At 51.3% G+C, this 21002-nt stretch overlaps 1 protein-coding gene across 1 annotated transcript in view; it reads left to right on the forward strand.

Moving 5' to 3' along the window:
- Positions 1-5100: 5100 nt before the first annotated feature.
- DDRGK1 (DDRGK domain containing 1) overlaps positions 5101-21002 on the forward strand; it is a 130858-nt gene continuing 114956 nt past the window's right edge. The window contains exon 1 of the mRNA XM_073611035.1: positions 5101-5259. Coding sequence (XP_073467136.1) covers positions 5172-5259 — 88 coding nt within the window. The 5' untranslated portion in view covers positions 5101-5171. The remainder of the gene's footprint in view (positions 5260-21002) is intronic.

The following is a 21002-nucleotide window of genomic DNA, read 5'->3' on the forward strand; positions in this document are numbered from 1 at the left end:
GAATATAAAAACAAAATAGTAAAAATAAACAAAAAATATAAAAAAAAAATCATATTGTCACCAGTCAGTGTCCCTGATCACTAGTGGAAAAAAAAAAAACCAATAGTAAAAAAAGAAAAATAATAAAAAAAGGAAAAACATTTTTTTTTATTCTTTTTTTACATACTGTCACCACTCACCACCACACCAGTCATATGATGACCCTGTACTGCACTGGTGACAGTATTAAAAATAATTGTGAAAAAAATAATAGTGAAAAAAAATGTAAAAAAAAAAAATATATATATAGTGGATATAAAAAGTCTACACACCCCTGTTAAAATGTCAGGTTTCTGATGTAAAAATGTGATGTAAAAAAATGAGACAAAGATAAATCATTTCACAACTTTTTCCCCCTTTAATGTGACTTAAATTAAATTGTACAACTCCAATTGAAAAACAAACTGAAATCTTTTAAGGGGGGAGAGTAAAAATAAAAAAATAAAATAATGTGGTTGCATAAGTGTACACACCCTTAAACTAATACTTTGTTGAAGCACCTTTTGGTTTCATTACAGCACTCAGTGTTTTTGGGTATGAGTCTACCAGCATGGCACATCTGGACTTGGCAATATTTGCCCACTCTACTCTGTCAGATTGTGAGGGCATCTCCTGTGCACAGCCCTCTTCAGATCACCCCACAGATTTTCAATGGGATTCAGGTCTTGGCTCTGGCTGTGCCATTCCAAAACGTTAATCTTCTTCTGGTGAAGCCATTCCTTTGTTGATTTGGATGTATGCTTTGGGTGGTTGTCATGCTGAAAGATGAAATTCCTCTTAATGTTCAGCTTTCTAGCAGAAGCCTGGAGGTTTTGTGACAATATTGACTGATATTTGGAACATTTCATAATGCCCTCTACCTTGACTAAGGCCCCTGTTGAAGCTGAAGAAAAACAGCCCCAAAGCATGATGCTGCCACCACCATGAACAGTCTGACAGCAAAATGACATTTGGAAGGAAAAAACACATTTAAAACTACCCGCGGCTATTGCATTGCCGACAATACACATAGAAGTTCATTGATAAAAACGGCATGGGAATTCCCCCCAGGGAAACCCCGAACCAAAATTAAAAAAAAAAAAAATGACGTGGGGGGTTCCCCCTAAATTCCATACCAGGCCCTTCCGCGGCATTCGAATTTGCCGCGAACACCCCAAATTGTTCGGTGTTCGGCGAACTTGCGAACAGCTAATGTTCGAGTCGAACATGAGTTCGACTCGAACTCGAAGCTCATCCCTACCTTTTAATAATAAGATCCCTCTGATTCTTGGAAGCTCTCTGCGGACTGTAGGATGCGACTAAGAAAATGTCAGGAAAGACCTACTAGAACAACTGAACTTCATTTGGGGTTAATCAGAGGCACTTTAAATGTCAGGTGTGTACTGACTCCTATTTAACATGAGTTTGAATGTGATTGCTTAATTCTGAACAAGCTACATCCCCCGTTATAAGAGGGTGTGCACACTTATGCAACCACATTATTTTATTTTTTTATTTTTACTCTCCCCCCCTTAAAAGATTTCAGTTTGTTTTTAAATTGGAGTTGTACAATTTATAAGTCACATTAAAGGTGGAAAAAGTTCTGAAAAGATTTATCTTTGTCTCATTTTTTTACATCACAGAAACCTGACATTTTAACAGGGGTGTGTAGAATTTTTATATCCACTGTATATTATTTTTTCTTTTTTACATACTGTCACCAGTCAGTGTCTCTGATCACCCACACACCAGTCATATGATGACCCTGTACTGCACTGGTGACAGAATTTAAAAACAATTGTTAAAGAAATAGTAAAAAAAAAAAAAAAAAAAAAGAAAACAAAATAGCAAAAAAAATTGTATTTTTTTTTCTTTTTTACATACTGTCACCAGTCAGTGCCTCTGATCACTGCCACACCAGTCATATGATGATCCTGTACTGCACTGGTGACAGTATTTTTTAAAAAGTTGTGAAAAAAATAGTAAAGAAAAAAAAATATATTTTCTTTTAATTAAATTTTTTTTTTTTTTTAACTTTTTTACATGCTGTCACCAGTCAGTGTCCCTGGTCACTGCCACACTAGTCACATGATGACCCTGTACTGCTCTGGGGACAGTATTTAAAAAATAGTAACAAAAGAAAAGTAAAAATAAATTTAAAAATTGTTAATTTGTGTTCATTGTTTACATACTGTCACCATTCATATGATGACCCTGTACTGACAGTGTTAAAAAAAAAAAATAGTGAAACAAATAGTAAAGAAAAAAAAAATTTCTTTTAATTAAAAAATATATATATATATATATATATATATATATATATATATATATATATTTTTTTTTTTTTTTTTTTTTTTTTTACTTTTTTACATACTGTCACCAGTCATATGATGACCCTGTACTGCTCTGGGGACAGTATTTTTTAAAAAATTGTGGAAAAAAAACACATTTTATTTAACTTCTTTACTTTCCAAAAACTTTTGACAAAAAATTACAACTTCAAAAACTCGCCATGCCTCCTATAAATACATTGGACTGTCTACTTTCCAAAAAGGGGTTGCTTGGGGGATATCTGTACTGTCCTGACCTTTCTAGGCCTCAAGAAATGAGATAGGCCATCAGTACATCAGGGTTGATTGATCAGTTATACAATATCTCACAAAAGTGAGTACACCCCTCACATTTTTGTAAATATTTTATTATATCTTTTCATGTGACAACACTGAAGAAATGACACTTGTCTACAATGTAAAGTAGTGAGTGTACAGCTTGTATAACAGTGTAAATTTGCTGTCCCCTCAAAATAACTCATCACACAGCCATTATTGTCTAAACTGCTGGCAACAAAAGTGAGTGCACCCCTAAGTGAAAATGTCCAAATTGGGCCCAATTAGCCATTTTCCCTCCACGGTGTCATGTGACTCGTTAGTGTTACAAGGTCTCAGGTGTGAATGGGGAGCAGTTGTGTTAAATTTGGTGTTATCGCTCTCACTCTCTCATACTGGTCACTGGAAGTTCAACATGGCACCTCATGGCAAAGAACTCTCTGAGGATCTGAAAAAAAGAATTGTTGCTCTACATAAAGATGGCCTAGGTTATAAGAAGATTGCAAAGATCCTGAAACTGAGCTGCAGCACGGTGGCCAAGATCATACAGCGGTTTACCAGGACAGGTTCCACTCAGAACAGGCCTCACCATGGTCCACTAAAGAAGTTGAGTGCACGTGCTCAGCATCATATCCAGAGGTTGTCTTTGTGAAATAGACGTATGAGTGCTGCCAGCATTGCTGCAGAGGTTGAAGGGGTGGGGGGGTCAGCCTGTCAGTGCTCAGACCATACGCCGCACACTGCATCAAATTGGTTTGCATGGCTGTCGTCCCAGAAGGAAGCCTCTTCTAAAGATGATGCACAAGAAATCCCGCAAAAGACAAGCAGACTAAGGACATGGGATTACTGGAACCATGTCCTGTGGTCTGATGAGACCAAGATAAACGTATTTGGTTCAGATGATGTCAAGCGTGTGTGGGGCGGCAACCAGGTGAGGAGTACAAAGACAAGTGTGTCTTGCCTACAGTCAAGCATGGTGGTGGGAGTGTCATTGTCTGGGGCTGCATGAGTGCTTCCGGCACTGGGGAGCTACAGTTCATTGAGGGAACCATGAATGACAACATGTACTGTGACATACTGAAGCAGAGCATGATCCCCTCCCTTCAGAGACTGGGCTGCAGGGCAGTATTCCAACATGATAACGACCCCAAACACACCTCCAAGACAACCACTGCCTTGCTAAAGAAGCTGAGGGTAAAGGTGATGGACTGGCCAAGCATGTCACCAGACCTAAACCCTATTGAGCATCTGTGGGACATCTTCAAATAGAAGGTGGAGGAGCGCAAGGTTTCTAACATCCACCAGCTCTGTGATGTCATCATGGAAGAGTAGAAGAGGACTCCAGTGGCAACCTGTGAAGCTCTGGTGAACTCCATGCCCAAGAGGGTTAAGGCAGTGCTGGAAAACAATGGTGGACACACAAAATATTGACACTTTGGGCCCAATTTGGACATTTTCACTTAGGGGTGTACTGACTTTTGTTGCCAGCGGTTTAGACATTAATGGCTGTGTGTTGAGTTATTTTGAGGGGACAGCAAATTTACACTGTTATACAAGCTGTACACTCACTACTTTACATTGTAGCAATGTGTCATTTCTTCAGTGTTGTCACATGAAAAGATAGAATAAAATATTTACAAAAATGTGAGGGGTGTACTTACTTTTGTGAGCTTCTGTATATACAATAGTTTGTGGACTCGATAACTTTCCAACAGACTAAATAATATACACCGATTTGGGTTATTTTCACAAAAGAAATGTAGCAGAATACAGTTTGGTCAAAATTCACGAAGAAAGATTATTTATTCACAAAATTTTATAACAGAAAAACGTGTTTTTTAAAAAAAATTTTTTAGTATTTTTACATTTTCTTAGCAAAAAAATAAATAAATAAAAAAATCAGTGGTGATTAAATACCACCAAAAGAAAGCTCTATCTCTTTAAAAAAATCTATATATAAAAATAAAAATCTCACATGGGTACAGTATTGACAATTGTCATTCAAAGTATGACAGCTCTGAAAGCTGAAAATCGCCCTGGGCAGGAAGGGGGTGGAGTTATAAGGCCTTTATAAATGTATATTGATTTTCTATAACCAGTCTTCCTCCTAGTATATTCCTATGATCACTATGACACAGACACCCTATCTGCAAGAAAAAAACACTGCGGTCTGGGACGACAAACAAATTCATTCCAAACAAATTCAGTCCAATCCTCCCTCCCGATCCTGTTTCTGTTGAACAAAGTGTTCTCAACCACAAAATTGAAATAGGGAAGTCGGTCAAATCCAACGCATGGAGGAGAGGGGGGAATCATTGAAATTATTTTACGTTTTTCAACTTAAAACATCACCTGAAGCGTATCATATATGACACACGATTTATTCTGTAGTATGTGTGTAAAACAAACGTAGAAGAGGGCGGGGGAATGAATGACATGGCCTCGAGTTTTCCCCGGCCTCTCCCCTGTGGCAGGTGGTACGTTCCAGCCGGCCTGAGCCCGGTGTGCCGGTTGTGGGGGCGGGGCCTGGAGCTGTGACGTGTCACAATGGACCCGGTGCTGTACATTGTAGCGGCTCTTCTCCTGGCCGTACTTCTCTACTTCACTGCCAGGATCCGGGGACACACCGAGCAAGGTGAGCCGGTCCTAGTGCCCCCCTATACTGGGCTGCCTGGAGGGGGCAGAGGTGTGGGGGAGGGACTCTGGTGGGAGGAGGAGCAAAGGTATGGGGGAGGAGCTCTGCACACACATGTGCCTGGCTGGGAGGAAGGGTCTTGTACACACACAAGCACACCTGGCTGGGGGAGGGGCTCTGTGCGCACACGCGCCTGGCTGAAGGAGGGATCTGCGTGCATATGCGCCTGGGGGAAGGGCTTTGTGTGCACATGCGCCTGGCTGGAGGAGGGGATCTGTGCGCACACGTGCCTGGCTGGAAAAGGGGATCTGCGCGCACACACGCCTGGCTGGGAGATGTGCGCACACGCGCTTGGCTGGAGGAGGGGATCTGCGCACACACGCGCCTGGCTGGGAGATGTGCGCACACGCACCTGGCAGGAGGAGGGGATCTGCACGCACACACGCCTGGCTGGGAGATGCGCACACACGCGCCTGGCTGGAAAAGGGGATCTGCGCGCACACGCGCCTGGCTGGGAGATGTGCGCACATGCGCCTGGCTGGAGGAGGGGATCTGCGCGCACACGCACCTGGCAGGAGGAGGGGATCTGCGCGCACACACGCCTGGCTGGGAGATGTGCGCACACGCGCCTGGCAGGAGGAGGGGATCTGTGCGCACACGTGCCTGGCTGGAAAAGGGGATCTGCGCGCACACACGCCTGGCTGGGAGATGTGCGCACACGCGCTTGGCTGGAGGAGGGGATCTGCGCACACACGCGCCTGGCTGGAGGAGGGGATCTGCGCGCACACGCGCCTGGCTGGGAGATGTGCGCACACGCACCTGGCAGGAGGAGGGGATCTGCACGCACACACGCCTGGCTGGGAGATGCGCACACACGCGCCTGGCTGGAAAAGGGGATCTGCGCGCACACGCGCCTGGCTGGGAGATGTGCGCACATGCGCCTGGCTGGAGGAGGGGATCTGCGCACACACGCGCCTGGCTGGAGGAGGGGATCTTCGCGCACACGCACCTGGCAGGAGGAGGGGATCTGCGCGCACACACGCCTGGCTGGGAGATGTGCGCACATGCGCCTGGCTGGAGGAGGGGATCTGCACGCGCCTGGCTGGGAGATGTGCGCACACGCACCTGGCAGGAGGAGGGGATCTGCGCGCACACACGCCTGGCTGGGAGATGCGCACACACGCGCCTGGCTGGAAAAGGGGATCTGCGCGCACACGCGCCTGGCTGGGAGATGCGCACACACGCGCCTGGTTGGAGGAGGGGATCTGCGCACACACGCGCCTGGCTGGAGGAGGGGATCTGTGCGCACACGCACCTGGCAGGAGGAGGGGATCTGCGCGCACACACGCCTGGCTGGGAGATGTGCGCACATGCGCCTGGCTGGAGGAGGGGATCTGCACGCACACGCGCCTGGCTGGGAGATGTGCGCACACGCACCTGGCAGGAGGAGGGGATCTGCGCGCACACACGCCTGGTTGGGAGATGCGCACACACGCGCCTGGCTGGAAAAGGGGATCTGCGCGCACACGCGCCTGGCTGGGAGATGCGCACACACGCGCCTGGCTGGAGGAGGGGATCTGCGCACACACGCGCCTGGCTGGAGGAGGGGATCTGCGCGCACACGCACCTGGCAGGAGGAGGGGATCTGCGCGCACACACGCCTGGCTGGTAGATGTGCGCACACGCGCCTGGCTGGAGGAGGGGATCTGCGCGCACACGCGCCTGGCTGGGAGATGCGCACACACGCCTGGCTGGAGGAGGGGATCTGAGCACACACGCGCCTGGCTGGAGGAGGGGATCTGCACACACACGCGCCTGGCTGGGAGATGTGCGCACACGCACCTGGCAGGAGGAGGGGATCTGCGCGCACACACGCCTGGCTGGGAGATGCGCACACACGCGCCTGGCTGGAAAAGGGGATCTGCGCGCACACGCGCCTGGCTGGAGGAGGGGATCTGCGCACACTCGCGCCTGGCTGGAGGAGGGGATCTGCGCGCACACGCACCTGGCAGGAGGAGGGGATCTGCGCGCACACACGCCTGGCTGGGAGATGTGCGCACATGCGCCTGGCTGGAGGAGGGGATCTGCACGCACACGCGCCTGGCTGGGAGATGTGCGCACACGCACCTGGCAGGAGGAGGATATCTGCGCGCACACACGCCTGGCTGGGAGATGCGCACACACGCGCCTGGCTGGAAAAGGGGATCTGCGCACACACGCGCCTGGCTGGGAGATGCGCACACACGTGCCTGGCTGGAGGAGGGGATCTGCGCACACACGCACCTGGCAGGAGGAGGGGATCTGCGCGCACACACGCCTGGCTGCAGGAGGGGATCTGCGCGCACACGCGCCTGGCTGGGAGATGCGCACACACGCCTGGCTGGAGGAGGGGATCTGAGCACACACGCGCCTGGCTGGAGGAGGGGATCTGCACGCACACGCGCCTGGCTGGGAGATGTGCGCACACGCACCTGGCAGGAGGAGGGGATCTGCGCGCACACGCGCCTGGCTGGGAGATGTGCGCACACGCACCTGGCAGGAGGAGGGGATCTGCGCGCACACACGCCTGGCTGGGAGATGCGCACACACGCGCCTGGCTGGAAAAGGGGATCTGCGCGCACATGCGCCTGGCTGGGAGATGCGCACACACGCGCCTGGCTGGAGGAGGGGATCTGCGCACACGCACCTGGCAGGAGGAGGATATCTGCGCGCACACACGCCTGGCTGGTAGATGTGCGCACACGCGCCTGGCTGGAGGAGGGGATCTGCGCGCACACGCGCCTGGCTGGGAGATGCGCACACACGCCTGGCTGGAGGAGGGGATCTGAGCACACACGCGCCTGGCTGGAGGAGGGGATCTGCACGCACACGCGCCTGGCTGGGAGATGTGCGCACACGCACCTGGCAGGAGGAGGGGATCTGCGCGCACACACGCCTGGCTGGGAGATGCGCACACACGCGCCTGGCTGGAAAAGGGGATCTGCGCGCACACGCGCCTGGCTGGAGGAGGGGATCTGCGCACACTCGCGCCTGGCTGGAGGAGGGGATCTGCGCGCACACGCACCTGGCAGGAGGAGGGGATCTGCGCGCACACACGCCTGGCTGGGAGATGTGCGCACATGCGCCTGGCTGGAGGAGGGGATCTGCACGCACACGCGCCTGGCTGGGAGATGTGCGCACACGCACCTGGCAGGAGGAGGATATCTGCGCGCACACACGCCTGGCTGGGAGATGCGCACACACGCGCCTGGCTGGAAAAGGGGATCTGCGCACACACGCGCCTGGCTGGGAGATGCGCACACACGTGCCTGGCTGGAGGAGGGGATCTGCGCACACACGCACCTGGCAGGAGGAGGGGATCTGCGCGCACACACGCCTGGCTGCAGGAGGGGATCTGCGCGCACACGCGCCTGGCTGGGAGATGCGCACACACGCCTGGCTGGAGGAGGGGATCTGAGCACACACGCGCCTGGCTGGAGGAGGGGATCTGCACGCACACGCGCCTGGCTGGGAGATGTGCGCACACGCACCTGGCAGGAGGAGGGGATCTGCGCGCACACACGCCTGGCTGGGAGATGCGCACACACGCGCCTGGCTGGAAAAGGGGATCTGCGCGCACACGCGCCTGGCTGGAGGAGGGGATCTGCGCACACTCGCGCCTGGCTGGAGGAGGGGATCTGCGCGCACACGCACCTGGCAGGAGGAGGGGATCTGCGCGCACACACGCCTGGCTGGGAGATGTGCGCACATGCGCCTGGCTGGAGGAGGGGATCTGCACGCACACGCGCCTGGCTGGGAGATGTGCGCACACGCACCTGGCAGGAGGAGGATATCTGCGCGCACACACGCCTGGCTGGGAGATGCGCACACACGCGCCTGGCTGGAAAAGGGGATCTGCGCACACACGCGCCTGGCTGGGAGATGCGCACACACGTGCCTGGCTGGAGGAGGGGATCTGCGCACACACGCACCTGGCAGGAGGAGGGGATCTGCGCGCACACACGCCTGGCTGCAGGAGGGGATCTGCGCGCACACGCGCCTGGCTGGGAGATGCGCACACACGCCTGGCTGGAGGAGGGGATCTGCGCGCACACACGCCTGGCTGGGAGATGCGCACACACGCGCCTGGCTGGAAAAGGGGATCTGCGCACACACGCGCCTGGCTGGGAGATGCGCACACACGCGCCTGGCTGGAGGAGGGGATCTGCGCACACACGCACCTGGCAGGAGGAGGGGATCTGCGCGCACACACGCCTGGCTGGAGGAGGGGATCTGCGCGCACACGCGCCTGGCTGGGAGATGCGCACACACGCCTGGCTGGAGGAGGGGATCTGAGCACACACGCGCCTGGCTGGAGGAGGGGATCTGCACGCACACGCGCCTGGCTGGGAGATGTGCGCACACGCACCTGGCAGGAGGAGGGGATCTGCGCGCACACACGCCTGGCTGGGAGATGCGCACACACGCGCCTGGCTGGAAAAGGGGATCTGCGCGCACATGCGCCTGGCTGGGAGATGCGCACACACGCGCCTGGCTGGAGGAGGGGATCTGCGCACACGCACCTGGCAGGAGGAGGATATCTGCGCGCACACACGCCTGGCTGGTAGATGTGCGCACACGCGCCTGGCTGGAGGAGGGGATCTGCGCGCACACGCGCCTGGCTGGGAGATGCGCACACACGCCTGGCTGGAGGAGGGGATCTGAGCACACACGCGCCTGGCTGGAGGAGGGGATCTGCACGCACACGCGCCTGGCTGGGAGATGTGCGCACACGCACCTGGCAGGAGGAGGGGATCTGCGCGCACACACGCCTGGCTGGGAGATGCGCACACACGCGCCTGGCTGGAAAAGGGGATCTGCGCGCACACGCGCCTGGCTGGAGGAGGGGATCTGCGCACACTCGCGCCTGGCTGGAGGAGGGGATCTGCGCGCACACGCACCTGGCAGGAGGAGGGGATCTGCGCGCACACACGCCTGGCTGGGAGATGTGCGCACATGCGCCTGGCTGGAGGAGGGGATCTGCACGCACACGCGCCTGGCTGGGAGATGTGCGCACACGCACCTGGCAGGAGGAGGATATCTGCGCGCACACACGCCTGGCTGGGAGATGCGCACACACGCGCCTGGCTGGAAAAGGGGATCTGCGCACACACGCGCCTGGCTGGGAGATGCGCACACACGTGCCTGGCTGGAGGAGGGGATCTGCGCACACACGCACCTGGCAGGAGGAGGGGATCTGCGCGCACACACGCCTGGCTGCAGGAGGGGATCTGCGCGCACACGCGCCTGGCTGGGAGATGCGCACACACGCCTGGCTGGAGGAGGGGATCTGAGCACACACGCGCCTGGCTGGAGGAGGGGATCTGCACGCACACGCGCCTGGCTGGGAGATGTGCGCACACGCACCTGGCAGGAGGAGGGGATCTGCGCGCACACACGCCTGGCTGGGAGATGCGCACACACGCGCCTGGCTGGAAAAGGGGATCTGCGCACACACGCGCCTGGCTGGGAGATGCGCACACACGCGCCTGGCTGGAGGAGGGGATCTGCGCACACACGCACCTGGCAGGAGGAGGGGATCTGCGCGCACACACGCCTGGCTGGAGGAGGGGATCTGCGCGCACACGCGCCTGGCTGGGAGATGCGCACACACGCCTGGCTGGAGGAGGGGATCTGAGCACACACGCGCCTGGCTGGAGGAGGGGATCTGCACGCACACGCGCCTGGCTGGGAGATGTGCGCACACGCACCTGGCAGGAGGAGGGGATCTGCGCGCACACACGCCTGGCTGGGAGATGCGCACACACGCGCCTGGCTGGAAAAGGGGATCTGCGCGCACATGCGCCTGGCTGGGAGATGCGCACACACGCGCCTGGCTGGAGGAGGGGATCTGCGCACACGCACCTGGCAGGAGGAGGGGATCTGCGCGAACACACGCCTGGCTGGGAGATGTGCGCACACGCGCCTGGCTGGAGGAGGGGATCTGTGCGCACACGCGCCTGGCTGGGAGATGCGCACACACGCGCCTGGCTGGAAAAGGGGATCTGCGCACACACGCGCCTGGCTGGGAGATGCGCACACACGCGCCTGGCTGGAGGAGGGGATCTGCGCACACACGCACCTGGCAGGAGGAGGGGATCTGCGCGCACACACGCCTGGCTGGAGGAGGGGATCTGCGCGCACATGCGCCTGGCTGGGAGATGCGCACACACGCCTGGCTGGAGGAGGGGATCTGCGCACACGCACCTGGCAGGAGGAGGGGATCTGCGCGAACACACGCCTGGCTGGGAGATGTGCGCACACGCGCCTGGCTGGAGGAGGGGATCTGTGCGCACACGCGCCTGGCTGGAAAAGGGGATCTGCGCGCACACGCGCCTGGCTGGGAGATGCGCACACACGCGCCTGGCTGGAAAAGGGGATCTGCGCGCACACGCGCCTGGCTGGGAGATGCGCACACACGCCTGGCTGGAGGAGGGGATCTGCGCACACACGCGCCTGGCTGGAGGAGGGGATCTGCGCGCACACACGCCTGGCTGGGAGATGTGCGCACACGCGCCTGGCTAGAGGAGGGGATCTGTGTGCATGTGTGCCTGGCTGAGATTAGGTGGGTGTTTTGTTAAAGTTTCTCACTGCATCATGCAGTGTGGGCTCCTCCATCCCCTGTGAATGTGGGTGCGGGGCTCTCACCATCGGTGATTATTTCATTCTCCATCATCTATGACTGCATTAGGATATCTGCAATCAGGATAATACAGCATTATTGCCACTAGATGGCATTTTATGATCTTAGAATAGGAATAAGTAATTACTTCCAGGCTGCAGTCACACCTGATTTCAAAAGGCTCTGCTAAAATGACAAATCAGCACAGCGTGTATTTCAGATACCATTCATTTCAATGGCATCTAAAAACACAGTGCTGCTCTACCACCACTAAAAAGGATCGTGAGCTTCTGTTGGGTGACAAGCTTCTTTTTTCTTTTCTTTTTTTTTTTTGCGCATTGTGACAGCGGCGTAATATTGGTGGTGGAGCTCCACAGTCCACAGAGGAATTCTGATCGTTTCCCACATTTGTGTTGTACATCGCATGACACTTCCATGCATGGACACTTTGCAATGGGATTTTCAGTATTCATTTTCACTAGGATTGCACCGATACCGAGCATTTGCACGAGTACTTGCCTAATCCAATACTTGGACAGTCAGGAACGATCGGTGTGGCAGTGGGGGGTGGGGGAGTATCTGTTTAGACCCCTGATCCCTCACCAAAGGCCCCCCAACAGGGTTGATTTAAAAAAAAAGGAAAAATTGTAATACATGAATATTTAAAAGTAAAATTGTAAAAATAACAAATAAAATAAAAAAAATAAAACACTGACACTGTCCACTCCCCCCCAAAATATAAGAAAACATTGTAAAATAAAAAAAGAAATATATATAAATTGTAAGAAATATTATTAAGAAAAATGTAAAAAATGAAATTGTAAAAAAATAATAAAATAAAAAAACTACAGACAGAGTCCACGCCTCATCAGTGCTGCATATTAGTGCCACCGTCACATGACATTAACCACTTGCCGCCCGCCATATAGCAGAATGACGGCGGAAAAGTGGTTGTGATATCCTAACCAGACGTGATCACAGCCAGCGCGCGCCGTCCGTGCTGCCTCAACGGTGTCCGTCAGTGCTGCCTCATTACTATCTGTCAGTGCCGCTTCATCGGTGTCCGTCAGTGCTGCCCCATCAGTGCCGACTCATCAGTGCCCGTCAGTGAAGGAGAAAAATTACTGATTTACAAAATTTTAGAACAAATGTCAAAAATTATACAAATGTCATTTTGGTACAGTGTTGCATGACTGCGCAATTGTCATTCAAAGTGCGACAGCGCTAAAATTCAGAAAATTGGCCTGAGCAGAAGGGGGTAAAAGTGCCCGGTATTGAAGTGGTTACATACACCCCTCAGCCTGCAAAAAAAGAGAGACGGTGTATCCAGGATCAGTGAGGAATCGGAGGGGTGGGTGGCAGAGAGCTCTGTGTATATCCTGGGAGCAGAGAGAACATATTGATATATTGTATTTACTTTACAAATATGTTTATATTTGCTTTTGTTTCGTTTGTCTGTTAAGAGAATAAAAATACGGTGCGTTCTCTTCTATTCTCACAACCTTTTTGGTTGTCATTTTTTTACAGATCAGCCTAACAGCAGTGGTGGACTGTGCTCAATACTTTGGGGGGGGGGGCTGGGGGGCAGCAAACTAGCCCCCCCTCCCCCAGGGGAAAAAGGACGGGAAAGCGGCAATCTACCCCCCCACCCCCCGCGGGTGACGGATAGGAATGTGGCGATCGACCCTCCTCACCCCCCCCCACCCGGTGGGAGGCGGACGCTAAGGTGGCACTCTACCTCACCCACCCCCGCGTGTGACGGACAGGATCGACCCTCCTCACCCCTCCTCGATCGACCCTCCTCACCCCCCCAGCATGGGAGGAGGTGGAAGGGAATGCAGCGATCGACCCTTCTCATCCCCCCCCCTCCCATGGGAGGCAGATGGGAAGGTGGCGATCAGAGTCCTTACATTTAGGAGGCAGGGGGAAGGAAGAGTCCTAAGACTCCCTGGCCAATCGGGTCTCAGGACCCGCTTCCTAATTGACCGGGAGGAGAATCATCAGGAAGACAACAGTGAATATTAATTCGCTATCCTCACACAACTGGGTGGGCTCAGGGCGCAATGCTCTGCGCCTCGAACCCACCCTTTTTTAAGCCAATTAGAGCCTCAGGCTCTAATCATGTGCTTCAAAAACCAAAAAACCCCATTGAACTCCATGCTCCTGGCGCCCTGCATGTAGATTAGGGGCCGGGCGCATAGAATTGGGGGGCTGCGCCCCTAATGGACGTGCCGCCACTGCTACACAGGTCAGTGCATAGTAATGCAGCGGCTGGTGTACGGAGCAGTGACGTTGAGACCAGCGCATTGCACTGTTTCCTTTTTTTTTTTGCTAAACAAACTTTATTGAGATGTCACAAACAAATTGCCACTGCCCCCCACCTATAACTGGCCTTTGCATCAAGGACCTCATGGAAGGGCGATGCATGCAAAACAAAACCAAACTCAAGGGGCGGCACAGTGGTGCAGTGGATAGCACTCTCGCCTAGCAGTAAGAAGGGTCGCTGGTTCGAATCCCGACCACGACACTACCTGCCTGGAGTTTGCATGTTCTCCCTGTGTCTGCGTGGGTTTCCTCCGGGTACTCCGGTTTTCTCCCACACTCCAAAGACATGCTGGTAGGTTAATTGGATCCTGTCTAAATTGGCCCTAGTATAGGTATGAATGTGAGTTAGGGACCTTAGATTGTAAGCTCCTTGAGGGTATAGGGACTGATGTGAATGTATAATATATATATATATGTAAAGTGCTGCGTAAATTGACGGCGCTATATAAGTACCTGAAATAAATAAATAAATAAATAAACCTACCGACCAGCCTGCAACTCACCGGATTATCCTGTCTAACAGTTCACATTAAAAACAGGGGTTTGGTTTGCACACATTTGCAAATACATGGATATGCTGCAGAGCCACTTCATGCCCCCCCCTCAGTATTCTCTGTAGTCCTAACACTAAATTCTGAGAGCCTCTGCAGTAGGAGCACATTCATTATAATGGATAGGCAGAGGGCAGGTGAGCCTGGAGGGCGCCCACCACACCTTAAAGGCACAGGGGGGCGCACCGAACACCCAGTGAGATGTCACACAGACATGCCAGGCGGTGGATTGCCTCACACCGTGCTGCCGCTGTGGTGTGAACTGGGCACATAGTACACAAGTCATTTTGCCTTGTCCATACAGTGGGAGTGCACTGGAATTGCCAACTAGCGCAGTCCCACCACGTGTGGTGTGAACCTGGCCTAAAGCAGTATTTCTGATCAGTGCACTGATTGGAACTGATGGGCACTGATAGGTGGGCACTGATTGGAACTGATGGGCACTGATTGGAACTGATGGGCACTGATAGGTGGGCACTGATTGGAACTGATGGGCACTGATAGGCGGCACTGATAGGTGGGCACTGATAGGTGGGCACTGTTTGGAACTGATGGGCACTGATTGGAACTGATAGGTGGGCACTGATTGGAACTGATGGGCACTGATAGGTGGGCACTGATTGGAACTGGGCACTGATAGGTGGGCACTGATTGGCACTGATAGGTGGGCACTGATTGGAACTGGGTACTGATAGGTGGGCACTGATTGGCACTGATAGGTGGGCACTGATTGGAACTGATGGGCACTGATTGGAACAGATGGGCATGGATTGGAACTGATGGGCACTGATAGGTGGGCACTGATTGGAACTGATGAGCACTGATAGGTGGCACTGATAGGTGGGCACTGATAGGTGGGCACTGTTTGGAACTGATGGGCACTGATAGGTGGGCACTGATTGGAACTGGTGGGCACTGATTGGAACTGGTGGGCACTGATAGGTGGGCACTGATAGGCAATGATAGGTAGGCACTGATTGGAACTGATGGGCACTGATAGGTGGGCACTGATTGGAACTGATGGGCACTGATAGGTGGCAATGATAGGCGGCACTGATAGGTGGGCACTGATGGGCACTGATAGGTGGGAACTGTTTGGAACTGATGGGCAATGATTGAAACTGATGGGCACTGATAGGTGGGCACTGATTGGAACTGATGGGCACTGATAGGTGGACACCGATTGGAACTGATGGGCACTGTTAGGTGGGCACTGATTGGAACTGATGTGCACTGATAGGTGGGCACTGATTGGAACTGATGGGCACTGTTAGGTGGGCACTGATTGGAACTGATGTGCACTGATAGGTGGGCACTGATTGGCACTAATAAGTGGCCACTGATTGGAACTGATGGGCACTGATAGGTGGGCACTGATTGGAACTGATGGGCAATGATAGGTGGACACTGATTGGAACAGATGGGCACTGATGGGCACTGATAGGTGGGCCCTGATTGGAACTGATGGGCACTGATAGGTGGGCACTGATAGGTGGGCACTGATTGGAACTGATGGGCACTGATTGAAACTGGTGGGCACTGATTGGAACTGATGGGCACTGATAGGTGGGCACTGATTGGAACTGGTGGGCACTGATAGGTGGGCACTGATTGGAACTGATGGGCAATGATAGGTGGGCACTGATTGGAACTGATGAGCACTGATTGGAACTGATGGGCACTGATAGGTGGGCACTGATTGGAACTGATGGGCACTGATAGGTGGCACTGATAGGTGGGCACTGATTGGAACTGATGGGCACTGATAATTGGACACTGATTGGAACTGGGTACTAATAGGTGGGCACTGATTGGCACTGATAGGTGGGCACTGATTGGAACTGATGGGCAATGATAGGTGGGCACTGATTGGAACAGATGGGCACTGATAGGTGGCACTGATAGGCGGCACTGATAGGTGGGCACTGTTTGGAACTGATGGGCAATGATAGGCACTGATTGGAACTGGGCACTGATAGGTGGGCACTGATTGGCACTGATAGGTGGGCACTGATTGGAACTGATGGGCACTGACAGGCGGCACTGACAGGCGGCACTGACAGGCGGCACTGATAGGTGGGCACTGATTGGAACTGATGGGCACTGATTGGAACTGGGCACTGATAGGTTGGCACTGATTGGCACTGATAGGTGGGCACTGATTGGCACTGATAGGTGGGCACTGATTGGCACTGATAGGTGGGCACTGATGGGGCCTCACTGATAATAAGGGCACTGATAGGTGGGCACTGATTGGAACTGATGGGCACTGATTGGAACTGATGGGCACTGATAGGTGGGCACTGATTGGAACTGATGGGCACTGATAGGTGGCACTGATAGTTGGGCACTGATTGGAACTGATGGGCACTGATTGGAACTGATGGGCACTGATAGGTGGACACTGATTGGAACTGGGTACTAATAGGTGGGCACTGATTGGCACTGATAGGTGGGCACTGATTGGAACTGATGGGCAATGATAGGTGGGCACTGATTGGAACAGATGGGCACTGATAGGTGGGCACTGATTGGAACTGATGGGCACTGATAGGTGGCACTGATAGGCGGCACTGATAGGTGGGCACTGTTTGGAACTGATGGGCAATGATAGGTGGGCACTGATGGGCACTGATAGGCACTGATTGGAACTGGGCACTGATAGGTGGGCACTGATTGGCACTGATTGGCACTGATAGGTGGGCACTGATTGGAACTAATGGGCACTGACAGGCGGCACTGACAGGCGGCACTGACAGGCGGCACTGACAGGCGGCACTGATAGGTGGGCACTGATTGGAACTGATGGGCACTGATTGGAACTGGGTACTGATAGGTTGGCACTGATAGGTGGGCACTGATGGGGCCTCACTGATAATAAGGGCACTGATAATCAGTGTAAATGTGCTCTGTCAGCCTTGCCAGTTGTCGGCTCTCCTTTCCTCATGCGCTGTCACTATGTGAGGAAAGGAATGCCGATAACCGGCAAGTTTGTTTTACATGTGATGAGCTGTGATTGGACACGGCTGCTCGCATGGTAAAGGGCCACTGTGTTTGGCCTTTTAAATTGATCTGTGATCAGCTGTGTCCAAAAGACACAGTGGTCACAAAGCGCGCCCAATGAACGTTCCGGGCGTGTTCTGGGAGGACGTCCATGGATGCCCCGCCCCCCCCAGAACTAGAGAGCCGTGCTGTAGCTGTTTTTTCGGCAGTGGTGTGGTATTGAAGTGTTTAATATTAAAGTGTTACTAAACCCACAACAGTAAAATCAGTCTGTATAAACAGTAAAGCATGCATGTTGTACTCACTATGGAAACTAAGGGGTTAATCCTCTGCATTGTGTAACAAGCCGTTTTGATCCTGTCTTCTCTGAACCTCCCCTTCTTCCACAGTCCCCACTCTATCTGATAGAACAGAGCATTGGGGACACTCTGCACATGCTCAGTTTGGTGTGTATTGCTAGAGTTATTTTTTTCTTGGGAGGGTGCATGTGATCAGCATGGGGCCAATCAGCACTGTCCAGACAGAGGGTCAGGGGTCTCCTGCAGCCTCATAGGACAGTCAGAAGAGAATGAAAACTCCTCCTACAAGCTTTAACCAGACACTGATAGAAGTCACAAGACTGCTATATACTGCTGATGAGAAAAGGTATTTATCAGTTTATATTTACTAAAATAATTGCAGTTCTGTGTACTGTAGGAGACCAGTTATAGGAAATGCAGGGTCCAGTTTTGGTTAAAACATTATGCAGAATAAAATAAACATTCCCCAGTATTTGTTAAAATTTTTACCCCAGCACTTGCCATTTACAACTTTCTGCTGCTCTTTCAGCGCTGCTTCCCTGAATTTCCAGTGTTCACAGGAAGGAGTTAACAGTGGACGGCACCGTCTCCAAGTCAGTCTGTTAGTTTGGAGAAGGGAGAAGCAGGGGAGTGCCTTGCCACCCTAGGTTACAGGGCTGTATGTTTCTATTGATACACACAGTGTAGGCAGACACAGTTCTAGTCTCTACATTCAAGGCTGGCTCCATTGGATGCTGCAAGACAAAGGAAGACACCCTGAAACAGGAAACCTGGGGCAGTGATCAGGGCACCAACTTACACTGGAACACAGGCCAGGAGATAAGAAGCAGCATACCCAGTAAATGATTAATCACTTGACCTCCAGAAGATTTACCCCTTTATGACCAGGCCATTTTTTGCGATACGGCACTGTGTCGTTTTAACTGACAATTGCGCGGTCGTGTGACATTGCACCCAAACAAAATTGACGTCCTTTTTTTCTTTTTCCCCCACAAATAGAGCTTTCTTTTGGTGGTATTTGATCACCTCTGCGGTTTTTATTTTTTGCGCTATAAACAAAAAAAGAACGACAATTTTGAAAAAAAAAAAACAATATTTTTTTTACTTTCTGCTATAATACATATCCCAAAAAAAGTAAAAAGGTTTGGAAAATTAGAATCGCGCTATCCATAAATTATTGACCAAAAATCAGACGGATCTCATGAGTACATCTAATAGTACACAATTAATGAGTAATATAATAAGAAACCAAAAACTCCCCAAAAACTAAAAAGTGCATAAACATGTCTCTACATGAGAATTGCAGCTTCTGAGGGATCACAGTTTTTGGAATAACTTTTCTTAAATTTCAATTTTTATTAATTAATTTTTATTATTAATTATTTATCTTAGAGCAATTTTTTAAAATTATTTTTCTCATATCCAAAAAAAAAAAAAACCAGGGTGGATATAAATCAATGATTTTTTTTTCAAAAAATCCGATTTTTTTTTTTTAATTTAAATCGGAATTTTTAAAATTTTAAATCAATTTTTATTTTATTAAAATGCTTTTGGAGTAAAAATCTATCTAAAGATAGTTTTCTATTTAAGATACATTAATAAATTTAGTTTATTCAGCATGAAATGGAGCTCAGTTATGTAGCATGAGGCTGTATATTCTGCAATATTTAAATTTTTGGTAAACTCATTCAATGAATCCAAGCTCTGCAAGCTGAGATAACATGCACTGCATTGATGCATTCACACAATTTCACAGTAACCATGAGATAAAACAAAGTTCAGGAATATTCCTTTATTCCCATTGTTTTGCAAATCTATGTACACTACAAACTGGATGATTGAATCGGTTCTGATATCGCTGTTTTACTAACCTGACAGCTTATTATTCTACAATAGGAAACCTTCATTTTGTTTGCAAATATTAAAGATTCTAACTACCAGCAAGTGAGTCCTTACATTTAAAGAGCACCTGTCATTTCAGATCCATCATGACAGCGCCCGTTAGCGGGCATCCACCCACCTGCTGCCGCCACGCCCCTCACCTTGTTGTGTCACCTCCACATCACCAGCCATCCCATTAAAGTGAATGGGACTGTCGGTGAGTCAACAAGCGGGTCAGAGGAGGAGCCAATGCAGGACAGAGATGACATTTGCTCTTTAAAAATGATGATTTAAATCGAGCTTTTTTCTTACTAGTGATTTAAATCAAATCCACCCTAAAAAAAAAAAATATATATATATATATAAAACAAGTTTATTCATCAGTTTACGCCAACATATATTCTACATATTTTTGGTAAAAAAAAAAAAAAAACGCATAAAGGCGTATATTGATTTGGTTTGCGCGAAAGTTATCGTGCCTACAAAATAGGGGATAGATGTAGGGACTTTTATTTTATTTTTATTGTTTTTACTGGTCATGGCGGCGATCTGCGATTTTTAGCAGGACTGCGACATTGCGGCGGACAAATCTGACCCCAAATGACACTTTCTGGGGAGCAGTGACAATATTACATTGATCAGTGCTATAAAAATGCACTGATCAAGGTATAAATGTCACTGGCAGGGAAAGGAGTTAACATTAACACTAGGGGGTGATCAAGGGGTTAAGTGTGTTCCCTGGGTGTGTTCTAACTGTAGGGGGGGATGGGCTTCCTGGGACATGACAGATCGCTGTTCCCGATCACTGGGAACAGAAGATCTCTGACATGTCATCTGGCAGAACGGGGAATCGCCTTGTTTACTGTTCTGTCCTTGGACACCGCGATCGCTGGTCTTCGGCGGACATCGAGTCCACAGGACCCGCGGGCACGCTCTCGCGGCGGGCGCTCTCACGCGCCCGCTATCTCCTGTGCAAACACCGATGTACGCCTATAGCGGTTTGCGCAGGAGAGCCGACCTGCC

The sequence above is a fragment of the Aquarana catesbeiana genome, linkage group LG01, assembly GCF_042186555.1.
Source record: "Aquarana catesbeiana isolate 2022-GZ linkage group LG01, ASM4218655v1, whole genome shotgun sequence".
Classification (NCBI taxonomy): domain Eukaryota; kingdom Metazoa; phylum Chordata; class Amphibia; order Anura; family Ranidae; genus Aquarana; species Aquarana catesbeiana.